This window comes from Eschrichtius robustus, chromosome 16 (genome assembly GCF_028021215.1).
Source record: "Eschrichtius robustus isolate mEscRob2 chromosome 16, mEscRob2.pri, whole genome shotgun sequence".
NCBI classification, from domain to species: Eukaryota; Metazoa; Chordata; class Mammalia; order Artiodactyla; family Eschrichtiidae; genus Eschrichtius; species Eschrichtius robustus.
The window spans coordinates 17,005,916-17,033,283 of NC_090839.1; the positions used below are offsets into that span (position 1 = coordinate 17,005,916).

The 27,368-nt window shown below is 52.0% G+C and overlaps 1 protein-coding gene across 1 annotated transcript; it reads right to left on the minus strand.

The window, feature by feature from the left end:
* On the minus strand, nucleotides 1-24,187 carry L3MBTL1 (L3MBTL histone methyl-lysine binding protein 1). The gene is given in 22 exon segments (XM_068523931.1): nucleotides 1-269; nucleotides 272-368; nucleotides 821-978; nucleotides 5,398-5,447; nucleotides 5,538-5,735; nucleotides 6,242-6,341; nucleotides 7,134-7,248; nucleotides 7,726-7,836; nucleotides 8,020-8,105; nucleotides 8,669-8,745; nucleotides 10,798-10,949; nucleotides 12,202-12,293; nucleotides 12,632-12,767; nucleotides 13,639-13,743; nucleotides 14,237-14,325; nucleotides 19,083-19,167; nucleotides 19,838-19,970; nucleotides 20,102-20,255; nucleotides 20,577-20,718; nucleotides 21,051-21,277; nucleotides 21,449-21,594; nucleotides 24,129-24,187. Coding segments are annotated over 21 exon segments (2,541 nt in total). The 5' UTR covers nucleotides 21,585-21,594; nucleotides 24,129-24,187; the 3' UTR covers nucleotides 1-171.
* Nucleotides 24,188-27,368: the final 3,181 nt, after the last annotated feature.

A 27,368-nucleotide genomic window follows, 5' to 3' on the forward strand; every position in this document is an offset into this window, starting at 1 on the left:
TTGAGGAAGCTAAGTTTGGAAAACAAAAGTTCGAGCAGAGAGCACAACTTTTGTTGTGAATGGAATCCTGTTTCCAGGATGGTTTCCCTTCCTGAGGACGGTCTGAACAGAGTGTTTGGTTCCCAAGCTGGGCCATGGTGCGTACCAGATTTTTCCCAAAGACTTGGGTCACTATGACTGGTCCCCCCAGGTGGGACGACAGAGGGCCCTCTCTAGCTGGGGGCAGTGCTGGGGAGGGCTCCTGCGTCCTGCCATCTCAATGATGGTGACCCTCCTCTGTCCCCACCCTGCGCTTTGCACCTTACCTCATCTTTGAAGAGCCGCGCTTGGTCCTCACAACCTGTCAGTGTCTGAACAAAGCCGAAGACCTTGGAAACCAAAGGAGACATGTTGCCAAGGGGACGGGGCTCGGGAGAGGAGGGAGGAGGCGGGCCTACCCGGCCTTGGTGCCTCCTGGGCTCTAACAGTGTTGCTTTTTCTTGTCAGCCTAAGAGGATCTTGCATCTCCGTGCTGCTGGGTGAGCGAGGTGAGGCCCCTTGCTCCCGAGGCCCAGGCCTGAGCCTGTCTCTCCTGCTAGACCAGCAGCACGCCCTCCTCCCCATCCACCAGGATGGGCCTATCAAACAGTCCCTCAGTGCCCCCCACCTCACCCCGAGCCACCCCACCTGCCCCCACTGAGCAGCTGGGAGGGAGTGTGGACCGCAGGAGGTTGAGTCAGGAGCGGTGTGGGGCTCTGCCTGACAGGGGCCTTTCCTGAGCCCTCCTGCCAGGGTGCGGTGAGAGCAAAGTAGAGGAGGCGGAAGAGGGAGGGGCCCTCACCTCATTGATGGTCCACTTGGCGACTGTTGAGGCCGAGATGCCCGCCACTCCCGGCAGGAGCCTGCAGTGCTGCTCCCAGCACGCTGACAGCGACCGGTCGGGGTGGGCCGACAGGGCCGACATGAAGAGGGACTGGTGCATGACGTCAGTGGTCAGTGCTGGAAGGCAGAGGCAGGGGCAGAGGCTGGCAGCCAAGGCCGAAGGCTAACCTGGTCCCCGAAGCCCGCTCATCCCCAGGCCACCTGAGAGACTGGCTGGCAGAGTGGGCAGGACCACGGCCCCTTTCGGGCAGCCCTGCAGAGCCAAGAGGGTGATCCAGATCTCCTGACTCCTCATCCAGTGCTCGCCCCTTGGGGTAAAAGTGGGTTCCTCACGTTACAGACTGTGTAGAATGACCCCACCCCCATCCTTCTGAGGCTGCATCACCCTGGGCCCTTCGAGCATGCTCTTCTCTCCTGGATCCGCTGCAGCATCCCAGAAACACCACTCTCTAGACACCTTGCATCAAAACGGCCCCCAACATCCAAGCAACCTCAGCCCGGACATCAAAAGTCCATTCTGCTTGCCCTCCTTTTCCTAAGTCCTTTTGAGCCCCCATTCTTGCAGCCTCAGGGGGATCCTGTTTGAGAATCAGGATCAACCTGCCCAGTCTGATACGCACCCCGTAACGGCTGCCTCTGTCTCAAGCTCCACTCCTCCCCACTACGTCCCCAGCCGGGTCTAGTTCATTCTCTGCGTGCCAGACCCCGGTCTACTCAGGCACATCTGGGGTGACCCCTGACCCACTCGCCATGCTGCCTGTCCCTCTGCTTCCTGATCTGTTCCTGGAACCCCTGGCTCCCGACTCCAGCCTCCAAGCGGCTCTTCGATTTGGTGAGTGACCCTGTTCTACCTGGCTTCCTCTTTGGCCAGGCTTGGTGGCTGTCTGCTTGGACTTCATCTACTTCTGGCCACTCTGGCAAACCTGGCCCCTACCCGCCTTACCTGCCTTGGATGGGCCACATGGCCACTGTCCCATGGGGCTTGCCCTGCCTCTGCCCAGAATCCAAGACAGCTGGCTCTATCCTGTTCAGGTGCTAATTCTAGACTCTCGTGAACGCAGTCCCCCACTGCCCTCCCCTTGCAGGCCCACCCTGCTCATCACATTGTCCTTGCATCCCTCCTCTTCGCTTCAGCCTTTCACCCTGACTCCTTGCACCTCACAATCACCCTCAGAGCCTCTGGGATCCCGTTTCCAGCCCCACTGACTGTTCTTCTGTAACTCGGCCCGCCTGCTGCCTCTCTGCTCATCAGCCCAAACCCAGGCACCTGCCCACACCCTGAAGAGCACCACCCTTCAGCACCACCAGGGAGCCTGCAACTGCTGCACAGCCCAGCCAGCTCTCTCAGGACCCATTTGGGGTGCACCCCGGATCTCCCGTGACAGCTACTGCCACCAGCGCTTCATCTACCTGCCCTCGGGTCTGGCCTCCCATCCACCCAGGTGCCCCTCTTTGTCTGGTGGCCCTGTGTCTGGTGCTCCATGTATGCTGGCGAGGAATCTGGGAGCTGTGCTGCTCCCTATCTTTCTTCCCCAGAGCACAGGACAGGAGCTTTTGCAGGCACCCGTGATATCTTATCTAACTGCAAAACATCTAGCTGCAGGTCAGAATCAGCTCCTCTTGTTCTTTTTTTTTTTGGCTTAAAAGCAACAGAAATGTATTCCTCACGGTACTACAGGCTGGAAGTCCCAGATCAAGGCACCAGCAGATTCGATATCTAGTGAAGGTCTGCTTCCTGACCCACAGGCTGCCATCTTCTCACTGTGTCTTCACATGGCAGAAGGGGCAAGGGGTCTCTTATAAGGGCACTAATCCCATTCATGAGGGCTCCATCCTCATGACCTAATCACCTCCCAAAGGCCCCACCCCAAATACCGTGACACTGGGGATTAGGTTCCAACATATGAATTTGGGGGGGATACAAACGTTCAGTCTACAGTACTATTATTATTGGAGGTTAATAATGGTGTGCTGAATAGGCACTGTGGAAAGGCAGGGGAACCACGGTGGGGGGGTGTGGGCAGTGGGGGTAATGCAGTATAATAGAAAACACAAACTGGACTCAGAATCAGGAAATGGGGTTAGTTCCTTACTAACTTGCTCTTTAGTCCTGGGCAGGTCATTTAACATGGGCCTCAGTTTCTCCATCTGTAAATAAACTGGTTGGGTAAGGAAATCACTGCGGTTTCCTCATTCTTTCCAACAGCTGACACTCATGGGGCGTGAATGGCCCTGCGAACAGAGTGAGCACAGCTGAGGCCTGTCCTCTCCAGGCAGCCTCCCCCAGGGAGCTGTTTCCCAGCAAACCCACAGGGACGAGGTCTGCCCACGGATGCGTGAGAAGTCTCCTCCGGAACGAAATCCAGAGTGACAAGTGTCCCCTCTGGGAGAGCCAGCCGGTGGAATGGGGAGCCCTGCCCAGAGGTCAGAGGCCTGGGCTCTGTCCCCCAAGAGGACTTCACTCTGTCCCTGAAGTGCCTCAGGCCTTGGGTGAGTCCTTCCCGGTCCAATCTGGGCCACAGCCTCAGTCTGTGGAAAGAGTTCTCAGGATAATTCTGGAATGAACACAGTAGGCAAGAGCCCTCTGGCAGTCAGAACATGGAAGCCGACAAGGTGTACCAGGACGGGATAGAAGAGGTGCCCACGGCAGTCCCATCTCTGAAGTCCCCACTCTGAGGGCCGGGAGGCAGGCCAAGACCCGCCTCACTCAGGCCTGGGCTGCAGGAATTGCCTTCTGCTTCTACCAAGAGGAAACAGTATGGAACAGCAGCAAGAGGGGGTCAGGCAAGACATCAGGACTAATAATTCCTGCAGGTTATCAAGCACTTCACATGGACCACCTCATTTAAGCCTCTCACCACCTTTTAAGATTGACACTATTATTATTAGCGTTTTACAGATGAGGAAGCTGAGGCTCAGAGAGGTGGCTTCACCTGCTCAAGATCTCACAGAATGTAAAAGGCAGTCTGCCTTGAGGTTGTGCTTTAAATCTCTGTGCTAATACTGACCGGGTTACAGAGACTGTTCCTGAAGAACTGGAATAGCCTGGGTCCTGCCCAGAAATTGTGCATTGATCCAGGTGATTTCTCAAGGTCTCTTCTTGCCTTAAAGTGATGTGCATTCAGGGAATTCCTGGGCTGTCCAGTGGTTAGGACTCTGTGCTTCCACTGCAGAGGGCCAAGGTTCGATCCCTGGTCGGGGAACTAAGATCCCACGTGCCCCCAGGCGTGGCCAAAAAAATTATCTATCTAACAAAAAAAATGATGCGCATTCAACTCAACTGAAACAAGATCCCCAGCATCCCTGCTGTGTATCAGGACCTGTGCCAGCGGCTGAAGATACAGATGAATTCATCATGCAGTGGAGGGCTCGGTCACCTTGTCCCTCCCCTTGGAGCCATGGGCTGAGCTGTGTCCCATGCCCCTTAAAATTGATACGTTAAAGCTCTAATCTCCAGTATCTCAGAATGTGACTGTATTTGGAGAAAGGGCCTTTAAAGAGGTGATTAAGTTAAAATGAGGCTGATAAGGTGGACCTTAATCCAATCTGTCTGGTATCCTTATAAGAAAAGGAATTTTGGAGACATGGAGAGACCCTGGGGGCACACAGGCATAGAGCAAAGACCATGTGGGACACAAGCAGGAAGGTGGCTGTCTGTACGCCAAGGAGAGAGGCCTCAGAAGAAACCAAACCTGTTGATCCTTTGAGCTTGGACCTCCAGCCTCCAGAAGTGTGAGAAAGTACACTTCTGTTGAAGCCACCCAATCTGTGGTACTTGGCTGTTGCAGCCAATCTAAGACAAAGGAGGTGGAAAAGTGAACTGACGTGTGGGTCAGATAATTTACGTCTGTTGTACCAGCAGCGATAGCAGAAGTCAGACCCGAGTTTGAAGCCCAGCTCAGCCCCTTAAGAGGCGAGTGACCTTGGGCAAATGACCTCACTCTACCAACCTCCCACTCCTCTTCTCTCAGGAGAGAACGACATCTACGTTACAGACCACTTGTGAGAGTCAGCAACGGTATAGGTAAAGCATCTGAAACGGTGCTGGGCCCATAGTAGGTGCTCAATAAACAGCAAAGTAGCCACTATTATTTCAGGTAACTGACACCGGAAATGCAGCTATTATTCATGTTTTCAAATGAGGAAACTGAAGCTCAGAGATGTTAATTAAATTGCTCAAGGCCACACAGCTAGAAAGTGACAGCCATGGCCTCCCTCCCTGGAAGCCTAGATTGAGAAAAGCAGAGCTGGAGGCATCATCCCACCTCACAGTGAACCAGAAGTCCAGAGAGGCTCTGCGCCTTTCCCGCAAACTCACAGCAAAACCAGAGATGAAAAGGGGCTGGAATCTGAGGTCGCTCAAGGCCCCACCCTGTGGTCTTGCCACTGCTCTGTATCCCCAAGTATGTCGAAGCAGAGGTGGCCTGCCTGCCAGCTTCTCCGGCTCTGGGCACCCCTGGTGACTCCTCCCACCAATTACTAAGTACTCATTGTGAACGTGGTGGAGGACACAGGAATAAATGACCCAGGACTCACTCGGGAAATCTTCCTGTGGGATCTTCTGATACTTTGGAGGGCGTCCAATCCTGGAGAGAGAGGGACCAGGTCCGTGGCAGGGAATCAGGGCCTGGCCTGGCCCAGGAGGACTCGAGGCCCTGCACCCTTGCCCTCCGCACCGGCTGTGATGGCGAGGCTTCTTCCTTAGGGAGAAGCCCGAGAGGTTCCTCTTACGGGCCAAGGCCTCCGTGTCGGACAGCTCTGCCTTCAGCCGGCTCTGGTTCCTCTCGGCCAGTGGGCAGCCCGAGAGGCAGTGGTGGGCTGTGAACTTGCCTGTGACGTGGCCAGAGCCATCACAACCAGGAGTGGGGCACTTTCTGGAGAAGAAGAAGGCTTAAGATGGGCTGAATCTGATTGTTCCCACTTAGCTCTTCCCAACCATGGCCCCATTAGGAGAGCGGCTGGGTGGACCCTGGTCGGCCACCCCTAGTGGGTATAAAACAGACCCTCTCGGGCTTCCCTGGTGGCGCAGTAGTTAAGAATCTGCCCGCCAATGCAGAGGACACGGGTTCGAGCCCTGGTCTGGGAAGATCTCACATGCTGCGGAGCAACTAAGCCCGTGAGCCACAACTACTGAGCCTGTGCGTGTAGAGCCTGTGCTCCACAACGAGAGGCCACGACAACGAGAAGCCCGCACACCACAATGAAGAGTAGCCCCCGCTCGCCGCAACTAGAGAAAGCCCGCGCACAGTAACGAAGACCCAACACAGCCAAAAATAAATAAATAAAATAAATGAATTAAACAAACAAACAAACAAACAAAAAACAGACCCTCTCTGAGCAACAGTGCCCGAGGGTCTCTTAGCAGGAGTCCTTCACTCACCGGTGGTGAAAGCTGTACTTGGAGGTCCTGGTCTGTGGCAGGCTTCGACAGCTGAGAGGGGGACAGCCCCCAGGGGAGGCAGAGCTGGGTTCTCTGGGTCCTGGAGGGGCAGGAAGAAAAGGGTCAGCACAGGGCCCTGGGGGTGGGCGAGGGGCTGGGAGAGGAGTCATGCAGGGCAGGGAGGTCAGCACTAGGAACCAGTTCCCCAGGTACCAGGGGCCCTGAACCAGGCTGGGACACCGCTTCCTGGATGGATATGGATGTCAGCCCCTCTTGGGGGAATGAGGGCTTGGCTCTCATATACTTTGTGGAAACCTGCAGGCCATAGTCTCTGAAAGGAGGAGAACCCTTGGGGAGATCAACTCAGAGCCGGTGTGGGCACAGCTGCCCCCGGAAGCCACATCAGGCAGATTTTCATGTTATTCTTGTTTCTCAGTTTTACCCCCAAGACTTTGGTGACGTTTTTTAGGCTCTGCCCACGTGCAGAGAACAATCAAGAAGAATCAACACCACACGTGAAACAGATGTGGGTGACCTCTAACCCCTGCCTGCTGAGGGGACCAGGATTTGATTTAGGGAGCCACATTGCCTTAGCAAACACAGCGCATGCTCTGTGTGGCTCTGCTACTCGCTGAGAGAACTCCCCAGGGGTACAACTACCTCCTAAGCATATGCTCCCAAGTGAGCTTGGCCCTTCACACCTCCAGCCCCAAACCCAGCGAACTGGGGAGGCCAGAAGCACTGCTATGTGTAGCAGAGACCCCCGGGGTGGGGAGGATGAGGGACCCCAGAGCTCACTGTGGGCATGCTATAGAAGGCGGAGGGGTGCCAGAGCTCGGGGGCAGGGCCGGACATCAGGAGGAGAGGGTCAGAGTGCCCTAGGGGTACACACGGAGAGGAGGCTGCAGGGGATGCCCTGTCTTGGAGCACCAGCCCGCGGGGTGGATGTCAGGGTGGTCGGCATCGATCCAGAAGTCATAGGCGTGACTCCAGCCATCAAAGTGGAGCTGGGGAGGAAAGGCCCTTGGAGGTCAGGTGTTCCTCGTGGAGCCCAGCTCAGCCGGGAGGTCCTCCAGGCTCCAGGAGGCTCTCCCCATCCCTGGGGCCTGTCAGAAGCAAGATCCTGGATTGGAAGAACCAAGGGGCCAACCCCACAGTAATCTGTCTTGGCCACCACACTTCCCAAGGGTTTCACCCTTTAAGTTACTGGCATCTCCCATCAGTCCTTGGATAGGACAAGGATTATTAGGCCCATTTTATAGGCTCAGAGAGGGGACGTGACTTATCCAGACTCACAAAAGTAAGTCACAGATGAGGCCAGACTGAGACCCAAGATCTTCGGCCTCAAGTTTAGAGCTCTCTTCCCTGCAACGCACAGCCTCCCTCAAGTCTGGCTCATGCCATGCCCTTGACCTCAACTCAGCCTACAGAAGTCCTGCCCAACTGGCCTGTCCACTCTCCCAGCCCGAGGGGCCCAGAGCCACCTTCATCCGATGGTCCTCCACATCCTCCACGCTGGCCACACGAATTAGGGCTGGGTTCCTGCGGTCCACGGCCTCCAGTTTCATGTTGACCAGGAAGCTGTGCGGGGGTCGCTGCAGGGGGACAGCGGCCTTCAGGCCAAGGCCCAGCTCAGCAGAGCTGAATCCCCAAGAGGGGAGCCCAGGTGCTGTGCCTGGGGAAACCACAGCCAAAGGGGGAGGCCAGGGCCCCATACTGGCTGGCCAAGGGCTCCTCGCCTTCCCGAGCTCAGCTCAGGGTCGGGAGAGATGACTCACCACCTTGAAGGCCCAGGTGGGCACAGCAGAGGCCCCAGTTTCTTCCAGATATTTCTCCCAACAGAAGCTGTCAGGGTCTGGGTAGTCTGGAGGAGAGGATGAGTGCAATGTCTAGGCACCCAGGTGTACTGGGGGAGCTCTCCCCTCCAAGCAGGACCAGGGGCATGGAAAGGACAAAGGCCCGTGGAGAGAAGTCCCCCGGCATCACCACAGCCTGCTCCTTGCAGGGGGCTCCTGAGGCAGAGGGGTGCCAGGCAGAAGCAAGCACACCACCTCACAGTTCACAGGGCTTTCTGGGAACCCTGGCCCCCAGCCCCCTCCTCAGCTATGTTGCTCCAGCCCCGGTCCCATCTGAACCCCTACTGCATGTGGGCCAGCGTAACACCCCGACAGGGAAGGATACACTTTCTTTGCTCTGGACTCCTGCTCCCTTGCTGAGGTGGGGGGTCATCTAACTTTCTTCCCTTCAACCTTAACAGAGTCAGGGTTTGACAGGCCTCTCCTAAGATCAGAGGGTTCTCAACTCCCAGGCAAAGAATCTAAGGCTCCAGGCCACATTTGTCCCCTCACCCTGCCCCCTAAAGACCCAGCTAATGAGATACTGGTAAGGGACCAGGGAGAGGGGGGTTGGCTCAGGCTGCAGGGTCACCTTGTGGAGGGGTGAGGGGCTTTCCTTGCTTCTGGCACCAGCCCACCGGGTGGATGTAGGGGCTGCTGGGATCACACCTGAAACGCAAGAATTATTCACTGTCCCAAGAATCAATCTTGTGAAAATGACTCTACTACCCAAAGCAATCTACAGATTCAATGCAATCCCTATCAAATTACCAGTGGCATTTTTTACAGAACTAGAACAAAAAATCTTAAAATTCGTATGGAGACACAAAAGACCCCAAATAGCCAAAGCAGTCTTGAGGGAAAAAAAGAGAGCTGGAGGAATCAGACTCCCTGACTTCAGACTATACTACAAAGCTACAGTAATCAAGACAATATGGTACTGGCACAAAAACAGAAATACAGATTGATGGAACAGGATAGAAAGCCCAGAGATAAACCCACGCACCTATGGTCAACTAATCTATGACAAAGGAGGCAAAGATATACAATGGAGAAAAGACAGTCTCTTCAGTAAGTGGTGCTGGGAAAACTGGACAGCTACATGTAAAAGAATGAAATTAGAATACTCCCTAACACCATACACAAAAATAAACTCAAAATGGATTAGAGACCTAAATGTAAGACCAGACACTATAAAACTCTTAGAGGAAAACATAGGAAGAACACTCTTTGACATAAATCACATCAAGATCTTTTTTGATCCACCTCCTAGAGTAATGGAAATAAGAACAAAAATAAACAAATGGGACCTAATGAAACTTAAAAACTTTTGCAAAGCAAAGGAAACTACAAACAAGACAAAAAGACAACCCTCAGAATGGGAGAAAATATTTGCAAACGAATCAATGGACAAAGGATTAATCTCCAAAATATATAAACAGCTCATGCAGCTCAATATTAAAAAAACAAACAACCCAATCCAAAAATGGGCAGAAGACCTAAATAGACATTTCTCCAAAGAAGACATACAGATGGTCAAGAAGCACGTGAAAAGCTGCTCAGCATCACTAATTATTAGAGAAATGCAAATCAAAACTACAATGAGGTATCACCTCACACCAGTTAGAATGGGCATCATCAGAAAATCTACAAACAACGAATGCTGGAGAGGGTGTGGAGAAAAGGGAACCCTCTCGCACTGTTGGTGGGAATGTAAATTGATACAGCCACTATGGAGAACAGTATGGAGGTTCCTTAAAAAACTAAAAATAGAATTACCATATGACCCAGCAATCCCACTACTGGGCATATACCCAGAGAAAACCATAATTCAAAAAGACACATGCACTCCAGTGTTCATTGCAGCACTATTTACAATAGCCAGATCATGGAAGCCACCTAAATGCCCATCGACAGACGAATGGATAAAGGTGATGTGGCACATATATACAATGGAATATTACTCAGCCATAAAAAGGAACGAAATTGGGTCATTTGTAGAGACGTGGATGGATCTAGAGACTGTCATACAGAGTGAAGTAAGTCAGAAAGAGAAAAACAAATATCATATATTAACGCATATATGCGGAACCTAGAAAAATGGTACAGATGAACCGGTTTGCAGGGCAGAAATAGAGACACAGATGTAGAGAACAAACGTATGGACACCAAGGGGGGAAGTGGCGGGGTGGGGGCGGTGGTGGGATGAATTGGGAGATTGGGATTGACATGTATACACTGATATGTATAAAATGGATAACTAATAAGAACCTGCTGTATAAAAAAATAAATAAAATTAAATTAAAAAAAAAAAAGAATTATTCACTGTCCCAGATGAAACTTCGAGGTCCTAAATCTGCTGTCCTATGAGATCACGGCGACAGGGCACACCCTCATGTTACTTCTGAGTGAGAGTGCGACAGATGAGGTGAGACAGTCAGAAAATTCCAACAGTAACTAAAAACTCTAACAGCACCTTAATATCTCAGGGACAATCATGGGTCACAGGGGTTTGCTCGTCTTAACCTTGGTACTTTTAGATGAAATATTTAATTGCCATCATAATTAATAAATGATGTAGATCAAATCCACAGGGCAGTCAATTGTCCCCCGAGCAATATGTCAGGGCTGGGCTGGGTCTACGTGAAGCCTCCCGCCCCCGCCATCCCCTCCCCACCCCCATCCCCACCCCCCAGGGCCAAGTCTGGGTCCTCCCACTACCAGTAGTCGTAAGTGTCATCCCAGTTGTCAAAGTGCACCAGGAAGCGGCTGTCCACCACGTCGGTCACACTGGCCACGCAGATGAGGGATGGGTTCATGCGGTCCACGGCCTCCAGCTTCATGCCCACCTGGAAGCCCAGGGGTGGGGGACTCTGGGGGCAAGAAGAGGGGCTGCCACGGCCAGGCCCAGGCTGGCTTGTGCTGGCCCAGGACCCGCCGGCAAAGGAAGAGGAGTAGGTTCCCTGGGGGTCGTGCCTGGCGGGTGGGCAGGGAGGAGGGCGGGAGAAAGAGGCTGAGAAAGAGGGTCACTCCAGGGCAGAATCATAAACCCCAGCCCTGAGCCACTCAGGAATTTCTGGCCTCCAAGGGACTCTCAGAGGAAGCCTCACTGTGGCAGAAGATGACTGACTAACACGAGGCTACACCCTCACCCAAAGAGTCTGCCAGGCTGAGCACAAGCCTCCCCTCCCCAGACGAGCCTGCCCCAGCCTGGGCTGAGGCAGGTGGGTCCACAGCGGGGTGGCGGAGAAAGAGGAGCTGACAGGTGAGGCAGGGAGCGGGGAGGGAGGGCAGGGAGGCACCTGCCACATGTCGGGCATAAACTCCAAAAGCCATCACCTCCCTCAGTCTTTACCACAGCCCTAGGGAGATGGGTATTATCACCCCCATTTTATAAATTAAGTGACTTGCCCAGGACCACAAAGCTGGTCAACGGTGGGGACAGGACTTAAACAGTTTGATTTAAAAATCTGCATCCTCCGTCACAATAGCTGGTAGAAGCCCACCAGTCACACGGGAACCTCTAAGTATGATCTCTGGGGCTGGACTGGGGCTGGGGTACCTGCCCGTTCCTGGACAGCATGGTACAGCCCCTGGCCCACGGGGACCCTGGACTTTCCATACGGTAACAGTTGTACTGGGAGTTCCCTATATATCTCTCAAACCTTTTGCTTGGGATTAGGAGATATTTTAGCTGCGGGATAAAGTTGCCGGCTGCCTTGAACAGAGAGAAAGACAAGGGGTGAGTGTTGGAACCAAATGGGAAAGCCTCAATGTTGGTCAGAAGGAAGGAAAAAGCCACTCCCAGAATAGAGGCTTGGACCTGACACCAAGAACTGCAGAGAAACCCAAGCCAAAAAGAAGAATGACACCTCAGTGCCCAGGCTCGGAGGGGGATGTGAGGAGGAGAGGATTTCAGCGGTAGGGAGGAGGGAGGGAACTGGGGGAACCCCGTAATCGGCTTCCTCCTCTGGCCCTGCCCAGTGGGCCCCTCCCATCTGGTGAGGACCAGAGCCCAGCTGGGGGCACCAGTAGATGAGTGCTTGTCTGCTGAGTCAGAGAGCCTGGCCGGCTGCAGTGACTCTATCCTGGGAGGCACATGTCTGCTCGCTCAGGGGCACTCACGTGGCTCTGGCTCACAAACAGGTGCTTGGGGGCAGCCTGGGTTCTTGTGCTGCGCAGGTAATGGCTCCAGCTGAACTCCTCCTCCTTGTAACCTAGGCCCCTCGGGGGGGAAGAAAAGAGCACCGTGCAGACAGAGGCTGGGCCATGGCGTGCGCACCCCACACTGAAGCAGCAGAATCAGGCAGTCCTGAGGACCCCACAGGCCTCGAGAACCTGCCCAGGGAACCCCTGCCAAAGCAGGACACAACCTGGGTGGACGTCCGCTCAAAGGGCAAGGGCAAAGCAGAAGCCCTGGGGCCGAGGCATAGCAGGATGGGATGCAGAGAGCTGATTGTGCAATGGGAACAGGGAAGGAGGTACCACCAGCAAGGGGTGGGGGCAGGTCTGGGAGGCTCACTGCCTCACTGGCACCAACCCAGCTAGGCCTTACCTTTGGGGGGCTGCAGCTTGTGCCCCGTCTTCTCAAACCAGCCAGCGGGATGAATGTCAGGGGAACTGGCATTGATCCAGAAGTCGTGGCACTCGGAATACCCATCGAAGTGCAGACGTAGGCGGTAGCCACACACCTGGCCCCATGAGGGGGAAGCACAGGGACGCCGATGCCAGCAGTTGCCTCACTCCCCTTCCCTCACCTCTCCTGGCTCGGCCTGGCGTCTCAGGGGCTCTGGTGCTAGCAGGTTCCCCACTCCACCCCTCCTCACCCCCAGGTTTCCCTGCATCCTGCACTTTGCCCCATACCCTCCCATCCTGCAATGAGGATGGTTCACATACTCACGAGCCCTGAGCTCTGGGCACAAGACAGGTAGATTCTAAGGCACTCTCTGGCCCCTTTGAACCCTGGATAGAATCCCAAGGGCAGTGCCCAAGGCTCAGGCCTGCTCAGGGTCCCCGGGGACCTTTCCTTCTGCTACCTTCTCTCACTGCTCAGACCTCAGCAAGCTGATGGCGGCTCCTTGAGCATGGCGCCCTTGAATGTGGCATTCCACGCCCCAGAGCTTCCGCTCGCTTTGCCTCTTGTGCCCGGAACATCCTATTCATTCACAACTCATCTCTCGAGACTCAGCAACGGAGGCCCTTCCTCTCTGAAGCCGCTCCTGTCCCCTCAGTGCCCCCCTGGTCACATCTGTCATCACCCCTGCGGCTGTTGCTGTTTATCTGGCTGATTCCCACACAACTGTGAGCTCCTAAGAGGACAAGGACCTTGCTGGGCTCGTGCCACCATCCCCGCCCTCAGGAGCGCTCCTCTTCAGTAACACCACCACCCCGACCCTTCGCCTGCTTTTTGCTTGTTTTTTAGCTTTCTGCGCGTTCCCCTCCCCTTTCTGAGGGCAGTGCAGTGCCCCCGTCATCTGAGTCCGGGCCCTCCGTGCCCCCGGCTGGCTCCTTCAAGCCATCCTGAGAGGCGTCACCAGGATGGGGGTGCCAGCCTCAGCTCACCTCAGCCACGGTGAGGATGAAGTACATGCTTGGGTGCTGAGGGTCAATGCCTTCCAACTTCATGCCCGGTTTGAAGCCATTCTTGTTATGGGTGACCGCCTGGTACTGTCAACGCACAGATGGGAGAGGGCTCAGCTTCCCTCCAGCCTTACCCTTGCTGAGTGGGCTTGCGGCGAAGGAACTGCCTTTGGGCTCCACCTGCCCAGTACTACCAAAGGGGTAACTTATTTGGGGATCTTTAGTGCAGGGATCCAAAGCAGAACAGACTAGCTCCTAGGTCCCTCGAAAAATGGATGTCAGGGCTCTCTCTTACCCAAGTCATGGAAAGATCAGAATTGATTAGAAAGCACCAGAATTCAAAAGTCTGCAGGCCCAGTGATGGGTGAGCCTGGGTCCCACTCCCCTATTTCTTCCCACCGAGGAAGCCCCTTTCGGTGAGCCCTTTTCTACTCTGGGCCCCTAACGAGTCTTTCCACCTTCCGTTCTGCAAGTCCTTTGAGGGATGTCAGACGCAGAAAACACCAGAAGGCCTGAGTTTGGTGGTGAGCCCCTGGGCTGGGAAGACAAGCTCTTCCTAGGAGGAAAGTATGTGACTCACGTCCTGGAAGAGGCTGACGGGGGCAGTGATGGCCTCCTGCTCCTCAAGGTAGGATTCCCACGACCAGCCTTCCTTCTTCTCCCCTGAGGCTGTGGGCAGGAGACAGACAGGCTGACCCCTGGGCTGCTCCTCAAATACTATCTTCCAACCCCACTCTACCTTAACCTCCAAAACAAACTTGTGTCTGTGATCGCGTGCTGCCCTCTGGTCCCACTCAGCCATGAGGTGCCGCACACAGCGGGCTGTACCGAATTCTGTCCGTCCCGCCCCACCCCCCAGCCTACTGTCAGCAAAAGCACTTCGGATTAGGGAGTGACTAACAGAGGTTACAGAGTCTCAACCACAGAGGGACAAAGCTGCGTGACAAATCCTGAGCCAGAGGACTTAATCACAGCACCACCTAAGCTCACCGGGAGAGAAGAGGAAAAAGAGAGATGGGAGGAAAACATGCAATGAGGAAGAAACAGAAGAGACCACACAGAAAGAAGAAACCCCCTTTTCCCGATTCTTCTTCCTCTGAGCACTGACAGAGTCACATAGAGACAAAATGTATGTACGTGTGCTTGGCGTGCCCACAGAGTAGAGACTGATTCCACACACACACCCCAGACATACACATAGAGTGCACACAAACACGCACTCACACACACATACTTTGGTCAGAGCCTACAGCCCTTGGAGTCTCCAGGTCCTGGGGAGGGGGGAGCTGAATCCCCCTGTGGGACCTTCAATTTAGCCTGAGATGGAGTCCTGGCCTCCAACACAGAGGCAAAACATCCTTTAAAGACGGGAAAAGCTGGCAACATGTAAGGTAAGCTCCCAACGTCAGCCTGAAAAAATCTGCCACAATCAATTCATATCGCTCGGGTGAATAGCTCCAGCTTCTTCTAGAAACTTCCGTGCCTCAATTTTGTCATCTGTCAAATGCAGATCACTTTGTCTACCAGAGAGGGTCATCAGGAAGAGTAAGTGAGATGCTGTGAGTAAAAGATCCTTATGAAATACTGGATCCTTCCTAGGTCTCCACTAAGTCTGTCTGATCTGGATTCTCGCTCTGCCTAGCTCTGGCTCGCTTGGCTATCGCTCTGGGTCATTCTGCTGTGGAGTGGTTTGTCACTCAGGAAGAAGCTTTTTCCTTAATTGGAACCTACATGGCTCCTAGGAGCTGCCTAAGTTCACCAGTCACTCCACTGAAGCTTGAGATCCCAACCATCTAACCCAGATGGGCCAAAGCAGGTATTTTCTTCACCAACAGATCAACTAAGCCAGGAAACTCTGAGACCTACACCGACACAGCAACCTAGAGCACTGCTCTTCCAACTCCCCTTTGTCCTGAGTGAAACCTGGGTCACCCCTTAGAATAGCGGTCCCCACCTTTTAGGCACCAGGGACCGGGTTTCGTGGAAGACAATTTTTCCATGGAGGGGGGCGGGGGCGATGGTTCAGGTGGTAATGCGAGCGATGGCGGGGGGTAAGGGGAGTGGCAGATGAAGCTTCACTCGCTTGCCTGCCATTCACCTCCTGCTCTGCAGCCCAGTGCCTAGCAGGCCGAAGACCGGACCAGTACCGATCCACGGCCCGGGGGTTGGGGACCCTATGAATATATCAAATCAACATGTTGTACACCTTAAACTTACACAATGTTGCATGACAATTATATCTCAATAAAGCTGGGGAAAAAAAGAAACAAAGAGAGAAGGCACACATAATAATAGGAGAAATTTTAAAAGGGATATCACTACATATCCTGCAGACTTCAAAAAGATAAAAGGGATATTATGAAGAACTTTAACATTCTTTTAACGAATTCCCTTCTTAATCACCCAGTCTTAAGCCTACTTCTACACATTAATGAAATTGCTCTCTTGAGTCACCAGGGCCACAATCCAATGATCTTGTCTTATTACTCAACTCTCTTGATCTCCATGTGCTACCAGCCACCTGTTCCATCTCAGCATTTCCTTCTTGCTCTACTTTCTTGGCTGTATATTCCACCTCTTCTACTTCCATTACCAGTTTTTCTTTCTCCCACCCTAACTCTGCTCATTAATGGTGGATCCCTAGAAATCAATATAGTACTTCCCTCCCATCTTCTCTCTGGAAGCCTCTTCAGCATGGCTTCAGTTTTTTCAGTAGAGATAATTCCCAAATTAATGGTTCTAGCCAGACCTTCCACTGGAAGGTCAACAGGAAAGACAAAAAAATGTAAAGAGAAGAACAGAACACCATGGTTCAAGAACAACCGATGACAAGCAGTCATCAGGATGCCACCACTGGCTGGGTCTCTTCATTTCAAATTGCTACAGATACATCTCTGTATTTATCTACTTCTTATAGAGCATGGTTTGCCAATTCTTAGTCAGTTCATTTTAAGACAGAATGCTTAATGAAGAGCCCGTTACTTGTGTCCCAAAAGAATAAGGGATCTATGCCTGGACCAAACTCAAGAGGCTGGGCTCCATAATGCTGTGCTCTACTGTTTATCCAGCCCTCAGTTTCTACGGAGTATAAATGGACTCTTTTCAAAATCTAATGAAAGCCATGGACCACCTCCCCAGGAAAATGAGCAATTCACAGAATTTTGCATGTAAATTTAAGAGGGCACTGCTGCAAGAGGCATACTGATCAATGTCTTGTACTGAATCACACACTTAATATTCTCAACTTGTTCCCCAACTCTGCATGGCACTCCTTGTATTTTGATAGGAAATGTGTTTCTTATAGCCAATTTGAAAACGGCAAGGATCTGAATAAATATTTCTCCAAAGAGAATATATAAATGGCCAACAAGCATACGAAAAGATGTTCAACATCATTAGCCATCAGGGAAATGCAAATCAAAACCACAAGGAGAAGAACTTCCCTGGTGGTGCAGTGGTTAAGAATCTGCTTGCCAAAGCAGGGGACAAGAGTTCAAGCCCTGGTCCGGGAAGATCCCACATACCGTGGAGTAACTAAGCCCGTGCACCGCAACTACTGAGCCTGTGCTCTAGAGCCTGTGAGCCACAACTACTGAGCCCACGTGCCACAACTACTGAAGCCCATGCACCTAGAGCCCGTGCTCCACAACAAGAGAAGACACAGCAATGAGAAGCCCATGCACCGCAACAAAGAGTAGCCCCTGCTCGCCGCAACTAGAGAAAGCCTGCAGGCAGCAACAAAGACCCAGCGCAGCCCAAAAATAAATAAATTAATTAAAAAAAAGAAAATGATGCTTCACACAAAACAATTGAAAAGGTGAAGGAAATATATGGGAGAGAAGGCTGAGTGTGTGTACATGAGTTACATGGTTCTAACTCTTAAACTATTGGAACATTACATCAGGGCTAGATACGTCAGGTGTTTAGAACATGAATCCAATAGGGTAGCCGTCAAACTGCCAAATAGAATGTAGATAAAATACAGATTATCCACACACACAGGACATGCAAGCAGCCCTACCACCTCCACCCCTACCCCCAGATTCTTCTCCCAAAAGATCCCAAAAATGAGTGGAAAAAGATTTTAGCCATAAATGCAAACTTCTGTCTACTGATAAAGTTTCTTCCCTTGAAAAAAGGCAGAAGGGAGAAAATATCCAGAAACCAATGCCACACTAATGTTCACAGTTGAGATGGTGAAATGTATGAATCAAAAGATAACTTTAGACTGGTCAACAGGACCCAGCTAAAAAAATGCTGGTTTAAGAATGTATTTCTGGGGAGGGAATTCCCTGGAGACCCAGTGGTTAGGACTCCGTGCTCTCACTGCCGATGGCCCAGCTTCGATCCCTGGTCGGGCAACTAAGATCCCACAAGCCAAGCGGTGCGGCCCCAAGAAACAAAAAAAGAACGTATTTCCTTAAGAAAGATAGAGCAGTTGAGCCAACAGTCGTTAGACACTAACTCCTTCCTCTATTTAAGACCTGAGATGCCATAAACCAATGACAGCTAAGACTTTGGCTTCTGATGTGACAGCCTCGGGTGTGAGAGAGAGCGGTGGAAATCTGGTTTGGCTATGATGGGCAAAATACGGACTAGGCTCTATAGAGTTCAGAGCCCTGAACACAGACTGCGCTCCTCTGTACGGCACTGGATCCATCAAGGCAGAACGATGCCCTAGAACTGACCTCGCTCTCTGGTTCTCTCTGGGACAGGAAAGACAGTGGCTCATGCAACTGAGCCATGGTCCAAGAGGAAGCACCAACATACAACTCCTCCATTCATCCACTGAACAAACATTTATTGAGAGTGTACTCCACACCAGCCTCTGGACTAAGGACCAGGGATACAAATGCTTAGTAGAAGAGATTCGGTTTTGAGGGAGGAAGACAGACATTGCTACCCAGTATCTAGGTGATTATAAGTGTGATAAATGTTACTTGGCTCCAGTTGGCTGTTGTCACATGGCAATGCGGAGATGGTAATGGAGAAGACCTGAGGGCCAGAGCTAACTATGAATGACCTTTGTTCCATTTTTCTTAGAACTGAAGGGTCAGAATGGGGGCCCAAATAGCAAGGTCAGACCAATGACCAGTACGGACTTGCTCACACCACCAAAGGGAAGCAATACCACATGGTGCCATTAAAGGCTGCTCAAGTCTTTGGATATTGTGAGGCCTACTCACAACTGGATAAAAGAGGATAAACAAACACATGATATAACCCCCAAGAACACACATATACTGATGCACAAACCAAAAACACTGTCTCTCTCTCTCTCTCTCATTCTCTCTGTCACACACATGCTAACTTATGGTCATCTGTATATGTACAACACACCATCACAATGGTAACCCACACTCCCAGCCTCACACTTCCAAAGGTGTATACACACATGAATATAATATATACACAGGCTATCATACCAGGCTGGCTGCTGTTCCACTCCTCACTTTCTGGGGTGCTAGTGGTGGGTTGTCCCTCTGGATCCTTTCCTTCTTCTTGCTTCTCCTGTGGAAGGCAAGCCAGATCCCAGCTTCCTGTCCTCATGGATTGGTGTGAAGCCTCAGCCTCTATTCCTGGCCCCTGCCTAGCTCTCTGGTCACATGGTGTTCTTCCCCAAACAGATGGATATTCTTCTAGGCTACCAGCAGGAACACAGCTCTGGCAGACAGTCCCTTACCACATGGGCACAGACTCACATTAGCACACCCCCCCTAGTTACACAGCCTGACTGCAATTCTCCTCATTCCCAGGTGGGGAAACTGAGGACACAAATACTTGCCCTGTGCCAATTTTGCCTGCCCAGTGGAACTTTCATGCTCTGTCTCTTCCAGCTTCTCTGCAACTAGAGCCCTGTGCTCCCTGGCCTCTGGCTCAGAGATGGGGCTCCAGTGATGAAGCTTTCCATCTGCCTGCACATCTACTTGGTTACTGATTCATGTCAATGTGACTTAGCCCTGCCACTAGACTGAGATGGGAGCTCTAGAAAAACAGGAGAGTGGTTTATTTCCCTCCAACCAAGTACAGGATCTGACTCAGGATGGGACCCCAAAATATGATGAGTGAGTCATTATGTGTCTTCTCTAGCCCAGCCCCATGATCTGGATTAATGGAGGGGATAGTGGAATTGAGGTATAGCCTCTAGCCTCCCCCTACCCTCCCCATGCCCTCTTCCTACCATCGCCTCCGGCTCCGACTCCTCCTCAGATAGGCTCTGATATTCCCTGTGCTTCCTTTTCTTCATGGGTTTGAGGAGCTCAGAAGCGCTGGTGCAGTTGTTCTGGCCTGAAGAGTTCTCCACTATGACTGACCTGAGGGAGGGGCAGCCTGAGGGAAAGAACTACCCACCCTGCACCATCCACACCCTCTCCTAAGCCCAGAACAGGCGTGGGGCTTTGAGGCCCGAAGGCAGAGAAGAACAGGTGAATTCCCTCCCCCTTACCGCTCCTGGAACAGCTGGGGGCAGCCATCATTGGAGGCACCAGGATCTGGACCAGCGCCTTGCTGAGGCCCACACGCCTGGCATTGGCAGGTGCCATCATCATCCTCTGGCGGGTCCTGAGGGTTATCTTCTGGAGGGTCCTGGGGGAGGTCTTCTGCAGGGGGCCAAAAGGGTCTCAGGCTTCCCACCCATCACTTCCACACTCAGGCTCCGCCCACCTCGGAGCCCACGCTTGGCCTCCCCTTTGGTCCCCCCACCTTGGGCTCCCCTACCGGACAGCCCCGCCTACTTTCCCTTCCACCCCGCCCCACAGGCCCACAGCCTTCTCCGCCCCAAGACCGACCTGTGGGCGCGGGCACACCTGCAGGCACCCGGGCCACGCCCCCTCGGGCCACGCCCCTGGTCTTGGCTCCTCAGGGAGTTCAGGGCTCCCCCTACTCCCGCGGGTGCCCAGCTTCGGGCCTGGGGCTCCTACCCGGCTGTTGGGGCCCCGCATCGCTACCTCCCGCCAGGGCCTCGCCATCTTCGTACTCGGCCACGCCTTCCCGCCGCAGCTCGGGGCTTGGGGGCTGCTCCGCTCCTACCATGTTCGGCGGTGCGTATTCGCTTATCTGGAACTGGAGTGCGGAGGGTCAGAGGACCACGACTCCTGTACTGGCCCTTGACCCACCCCTAGTCAGCATGGTCCCTCTCCAGCCGCCTCACTGCAAGCCACGCCCCCGGAACCCATTCACCATAAGCCACGCCCCTAGGGCCCCGCAAATGTCTCGTTTGGGGAGGTCTGCACTCCAAGCCACGCCCCCAGAGTCCCTCACTCCAAGCCCCACCCCCAGAATCCTCCCTCTCGGCCAGCTTCCCCACCTTCCGCCTCAGGCCCCGCCTCCAGGCCCGCAGGCCCCGCCCCGCAGCTGCGGCTCTCTGGACCCCCGCAATCCCCACAAATACTGACCCGCAGGCCACTCCTAGAAGGCGGGCCCGCGGCCTCGGTCCACTCCAGGAGCCGCACTGTGCTGGTGCTGGGGCTGGCCGCCGGCCCAGTGCTTAACTGTGGCAGAACGGTGGCGGTGACAGGTACGCTGCCAGCCACTCGCTCCGGGGTGCCCACATGGATCTGCTCCCGCGGAAAGCAGGACACATCCAGGGCACTGCTGGGCAGACCAAGGGTGGCCGAGCTGGCTGCGAACAGATACACGGACAGACACGACACAGATGAGCCTGGTGGCCCTGCCCCAATCCTGCCATGCACGTGTGCAGGCAAGTGAAAAGTATCATCTCCTCCCCAGGACCCACACCTGCTTGGGCAGGTATGTGGATGCTTCTCTTCCCCAGACCCCTGGCTATGCCCACCTGGAATGATAAAGGCAGCAGCGGGCAGGTGAGAGCCGGAACCTGGGCTGTCTCTGGCCACCAGGTGCACGCTGACCTCCCCTGTGGAGGGCCCCTTCAGTGTCCCCAGCATCTCTATTTCAGCATGCCCCTCCATCCTGGTAGGCCTACAAACGGAACACAGCCCCCAAGGCCATCAGGGAGGTAGGAGGCCTCCTTGAGGAGGGGCTGCTCACCCACAGAGAAAAGCCTCAGTGCTGAGGGGAGTAGGGTGTTTTAGGAGCCCAGCATCAAGTTTGGCTCCTGGCTCTATCCAGGTCACTCAGGTGAGGGCTCTGGCCAGGCCCTGCACCTCCCCCAGTCTCTGTAAGATGGGCATGTATGAGGGTGCTTTGTAAACTGATGTGCCCACTCTAGGGAGTCTCAGGCAGTGTGTTTCAGGCCAAGGTTCTGCCTGGCCAGCTGTCTCATGGCACAGCCCTGGCCAAGTCCAAACTCCCCTCTTTCTCAACCCCCACCTCCATCCCCAATAGAATCACTCCCTTCTCCCTCTGGGGATTCAGAGCCTTCAAGTACCAGATTCTCCTTCACTCATACACGTTCATTTTCCTGGGAGATGATCTTTCCTGATCATGTTCTTTTATGCCCCCTGTCCACCACTCCCTCCAATCCCAAGCACAGAGTAGGCACTCAAACATCTGTTGGAGAAATGTATGCATCTGAAGAGCAAAGAGGTAGTGTATGAGAACGCAGGCAGTGCATGATTTTGCTTTAATAAAGCCAGGGCAGTAGAGACATTTAATAAAGAGTTAGTTGAACAGGTAAGTTTATAGGAAAGATGACCTAGTGACATAACAAATGTGCTTAATACCTATCATTTACTTAACTCCTAAAATGTGTTGGCCACTGTCCTAGATGCCCTCCCAGCACTGTCCAGTAGAATTTTCTGTGATGATGGAAATGTCCTATACCTATACTGTCCAACACAGTAGCCACTAGCCACATGAGGCTACTCAGCACTTGATATGTGGCTAATGTGTCTGAGGAACTGAATTTTAAATTTCGTTTAACTGTACTTAAATTTAAGTAGCTACCGGGGCTGGCCATAGCTACTGTTTAGCACAGAACAACTTTATAAATTTTCTTTTTTTTTTTTGGCTGCGCAGCACGTGGGATCTTAGTTCCCCAACCAGGGATCGAACCCGCGCCACCTGCAGTGGAAGCGAGAAGTCTTAACCGCTGGACCACCAGGGAAGTCCCTACATATTCTAATTAGCCTGTCACCTCCACCTCTAAAACACATCTCAGAGTCTGACCACTTCTCCCCATCTCCATCGCCACCATGCTAGTCCCAACCACCATCAGCTCTCCTTGGACTTCTGAAATTGCCTCCTAATTCATCTCCCTGCTTCTTCTCCAGCCCCTGCTACAGTCTAGTCTCCACTAAGAGCAATCTTTAACAGTGTAAACCAAATCACATAATTTCCCTATCCAAAATTCCCCAAGGTCTCTTGGCTGCCCTTAGAATAAAATCGAAGTGCTTTACGGTATAGGATCCAACCTCTGCCTTCCTCTCTGACCTCATCCTCCACCACCCTTCACCTTGTTCTCTACCCTTGATAGATTCTGGTTTCCTTCTATTGCTTGACAAACATTCGCACCTCAGAGCCTTTGCCCTTGCTGTTCCTTCCACCTGGAATGCTCTTCCCCAAGCTCTATGTTTGGCCGCCTCCTTCCCCTTCAGCAGGCGTCGGCTCAACGGTCACGTCCCCAGAAGAGGTCTTTCCTGATCACTCAGTTTAAAGCACCACGCCCATCACCCTATCTCACTACCGCTTATCTCATAACTGTGTTGATTTCCTTTATGTCCATCACTATATATATATAATCAATAATGATCTTCATTTATTTATTTGTGTTTGATCAGTTGTCCCCATATAAATGTAAGTTCCACAAGAGCAGAGACTTTATCTGTCTTGTCCATTGCTATATCCCTAGCACTTAGAATAGTCCCTGGCACACAGTATGTACTGTGTTGGATTTCAGTAATTTGAACTTGTTAATAAAAAGCAGTATAGGGGGGCTTCCCTGGTGGCGCAGTGGTTAAGAATCCGCCTGCCAGTGCAGGGGACACGGGTTCAAGCCCTGGTCCAGGAAGATGCCACATGCCACGGAGCAACTAAGCCTGTGCGCCACAACTACTGAGCCTGTGCTCTAGAGCCCGTGTGCCACAACTACTGAAGCCCGCACGCGTAGAGCCCGTGCTCCGCAACAAGAGAAGCCACCGCAACGAAGAGTAGCCTCCGCTCACCACAACTAGAGAAAGCCCGCGTGCAGCAACGAAGACCCAACGCAGCCAAAAATAAATAAATAAATAAATATATTAAAGAAAAAAAAGCAGTATAGGGAATTCCCTGGCGGTCCAGTGGTTAGGACTCCATGCTTCCTCTGCTGGGGGCCGTGTTCACTCCCTGGTAGGGGAACAAGGATCCCACAAGTTGGCGGTGCAGCCAAAAAAAAAAAAAAAAAAAAGGAGTGTATGAGTAAGTGATACTTGGTTGCTTTAAGGTGTTAGCAGGGCTTGACAATGGCTTCTGGCATACAGCTTAAAGGAAAGAACATAGATGTAGGCTTAAGACAGACAAGTCAGTTTGAATCTCAGCTCCCCCTTAATACCTGTGATTCTGAGTAAGTAGCTTACCTTCCCTGAGCCTCAGTTTCCTCATGTGTAAAATGAAGGGGGTAATGGTATCTATCTTGAAGGGCTCTGATGAAGATTAAATGGAAAAAATATGTAAAGTCTTGATACCGGCAGGCCTTCAATAAATACCAATTCACTCCCTTTTAACAGAAATTTTGAGGAGCTTGGTAGCTCCAGTAACAAATAAGCTGCTTGCTGGCAAAATCAGCTTGCAATGGTTGCTATCTTTCCCACCCTTCATTCCTCCCTCCTGCTGTTCTTGAGCACTGATTTATCTTCCAGCTTTTCCTCCCTAAAATACAGAGTACATCCTATATAGTATATAGAGAGTGTATATTCAGGTAGGCAAAGGCTTAGACATATAACCTGATTAATTAAGGCAACAGTCAAACCAAGGTTTGTTCTCCCCCTTCCCCCCTTAAAAAAAATGTTAAAATACAATAGCATTCCCTGAATTTCAAATCCAATTATTTTGTTTTGCACAGCTGACATAGTTGTACCATTTTAAGTTCTTTTAAATAGAGTTAACCATTTTATGCAAAACATTGGCAGTCATTAGGAGTGAATATGGTTACTCCTGAAAGAATTCCATTCCATCTGAAAGCCTATCATATATTTCAGGTCTATGAAGGGAGGGTGGTTGAGAGAGCTGCCCTTCTGTTCAGGTTTCTGCCCTTTTTTCAGCAGACATTGGAGGGCCAACTAGGTATCAGCATCCTTCTGTGCCCTGCGAATAGTCTCAAACAAGAGAAAGTGCTCTCATGAAGCCTACATTCTAGAAATAAGGGATAAAGTTAAGGCTGGAGTTATAATTTAAAAACCATCCTGTACAGACGGGAGGGAAAAATTATAGAACCGAGTATAAAGAAAAAGGTGGGAGCCCTGGAGCTCACCAAAATTTATAGGTTGCGAAGAGGAAGAAGATCTAGCCAAAGAGACTGAGAAGGAGCTTGCAATGAGATCAAAGGGCAACCAGAAGCATCTGGGCTCCTGGAGGGATTTCTGGAAGAAAGTTTTCTAGAAAGTGGGACTGCTCAGTGGTGTTCAATGCCACTGACAGATCAAGTCAGATGAGAGCTGAGCATTGACCATTTTAGCAATAAAGAAATCACCAGAAATCTTGACAAGTGCCATTTCAGAGGAGCTGTGGACACAAAAACTTGATCAGAGTGGGTTCTAGAGAGAAATCATTGATTAGTTCAATATTTACTGAGCATCTACTATGTGCCAGGCACTGTTCTAGGCAATGCAGATTTGTAATGAACAAAACAGACAAAAACCTCTATTATGGAGTCTGCATTCTAGTGGGGAAACTGACAGTAAGAATTGGTCCTTGTAGGGAGATGGGAGAAAAGGTAGTGGAAACAACAGGACTAACAACTCTTTCAAGGAGTTGTGTTGGGAAGGAGAACATGGATGTGGGGGATGGTATTTGGAGAGTGATGAGTTCTCAGGGAAGGGGGAGTTTGTTTTGTTTTTTTGTTTTTTAAATAGAAGATGCTACAGCATGTTTGTAGTTGATGAAGATAAGCCTATAAAGGAAGAAACTGACAGAGCAGGGGAAAAAGAATAATTCTAGAAGACAAGTCCTTGACAGTGCAGGAGGGGAAAGGATCCAGGGCACTTGTGATGTTTGGGACCCATCGCATGCGGCTGTGGGCTCCTGGCTAGCAGCACCAACTGTGTGTGTGTTTTTCCCCAGCTGGACCATTAACTTTTCTGAGACCTGGAACTACCTTCTCTGTGATTTGAATTCACTTCTCCTCTACCACTACCAGCCCCCAAATTCGCAGCTCACACAGAATTTTCATAAGCTTTGTCCCTCTAGGCCCACACAGCAACACAACCAGTCTGACATGGCTCCCAGGCCTGAGCCAGATGCCAGGAATCCATCCACTCCCCCGCTGCAGCTTGGTCACACCTTCAGAACCCCACTTCTGTGGCCTCTGCACATGCTGATCCTTCTGCTTGGTACCTTACCAGATCCCATATGTCTGGAAAATTCCTGATCATCCTTCAAGATCCAGCTTGATACCTCTTCTGTGAAAGGCCCAGAATCCACCCCCCAAAACAAAGTTCATCACTCCCTCTACTGTTCTCCACTACACCACAATCTAACTATGCATTAACATGTGTCTTCTCCTGGGACAGAGCAAAGCACCAAAGTGCCTGATCCAGAGCCTGCACCCACAAATAGTCAGTGAATGAATGAAGGAGAGATGGGAGTAAAGAGTGATCAATAACATAAGAAGAAACACATATTTCTGAAATCCATAAATGGCTTAGCCATTCTTGCCTTAGGGGCTAGAATACTATTTCCTCCTTCTGTGTCTCTCAGAGCCTGGAAGAGGAGGGGATAGAGTGGGAGGCCCGGGCTACTGCGAAGGTTGTCACTGGCAGCCCTCAGCTGTCAGCTCCTCTCTGAACTGCCCTCAGCCAGGGGAAGCAAGTGCCCTCTCCGGGAAGCAGCCATCTGCCCACTAGTTGATACGGGGTATGAAGGCCCCGCCCCCTTGCCTCAATTTGGGACATCTCTGCAGGGCCATCTTCCCTCCAGAACTTCCCTTGGGACAGGCGGAGGCTCTGTTAAGACTACATCAGCAGTTCAACTTCTTCCTCCGCCCAACCAACCTGCTGTCTTCACTCCCCTACAGGTGATATTCCCAAGGGCACCCCGATAAACCTACACTCAAACCTCCCTCTCAGAGTCTGTTTCCAGGGAACCCGACCTAAAACAACCGTTGGATTCCCAACCCAGATTAGTGTCTAGCACATAGCAGATGCTCAATAAATATTTATTGAGTGAATGTGTCCGTGTTTATTTTCTCTTGGACTGTCTGCCAAGGCTTCCCCCACCCCTTGCCCGTCAAGGCCTCACATACAACGGATCCTCAATAAATGCCCTCGCTCTAGGTGTTGGGGGTGGCGAGCTACCGCCCCAGACAGATACCCCCAACACACACTCTGAGCCCCAGCGAGACTGAGCGCCGCAAACTTGGGGCCTCGGCCCCGCCCCCCGCTGCAGCTGCGGCCAGAACGCGGAGGGATGGATGCGGGCTCCAGGGTACCGCCTCCGGGGACTAGTGTAGACGGCGGCGGGCGGGGCAGTCACTGACCAGTCAGCCCCGAAGAACGGTTACTTTTTAAAACGCCAAAATGGCGGAATTCTTTTAATTCTTTCCCTTTATGGCAAAATAATAATAATAATTCAATTTTCCGTTATAAAAATTGGAAATGAAC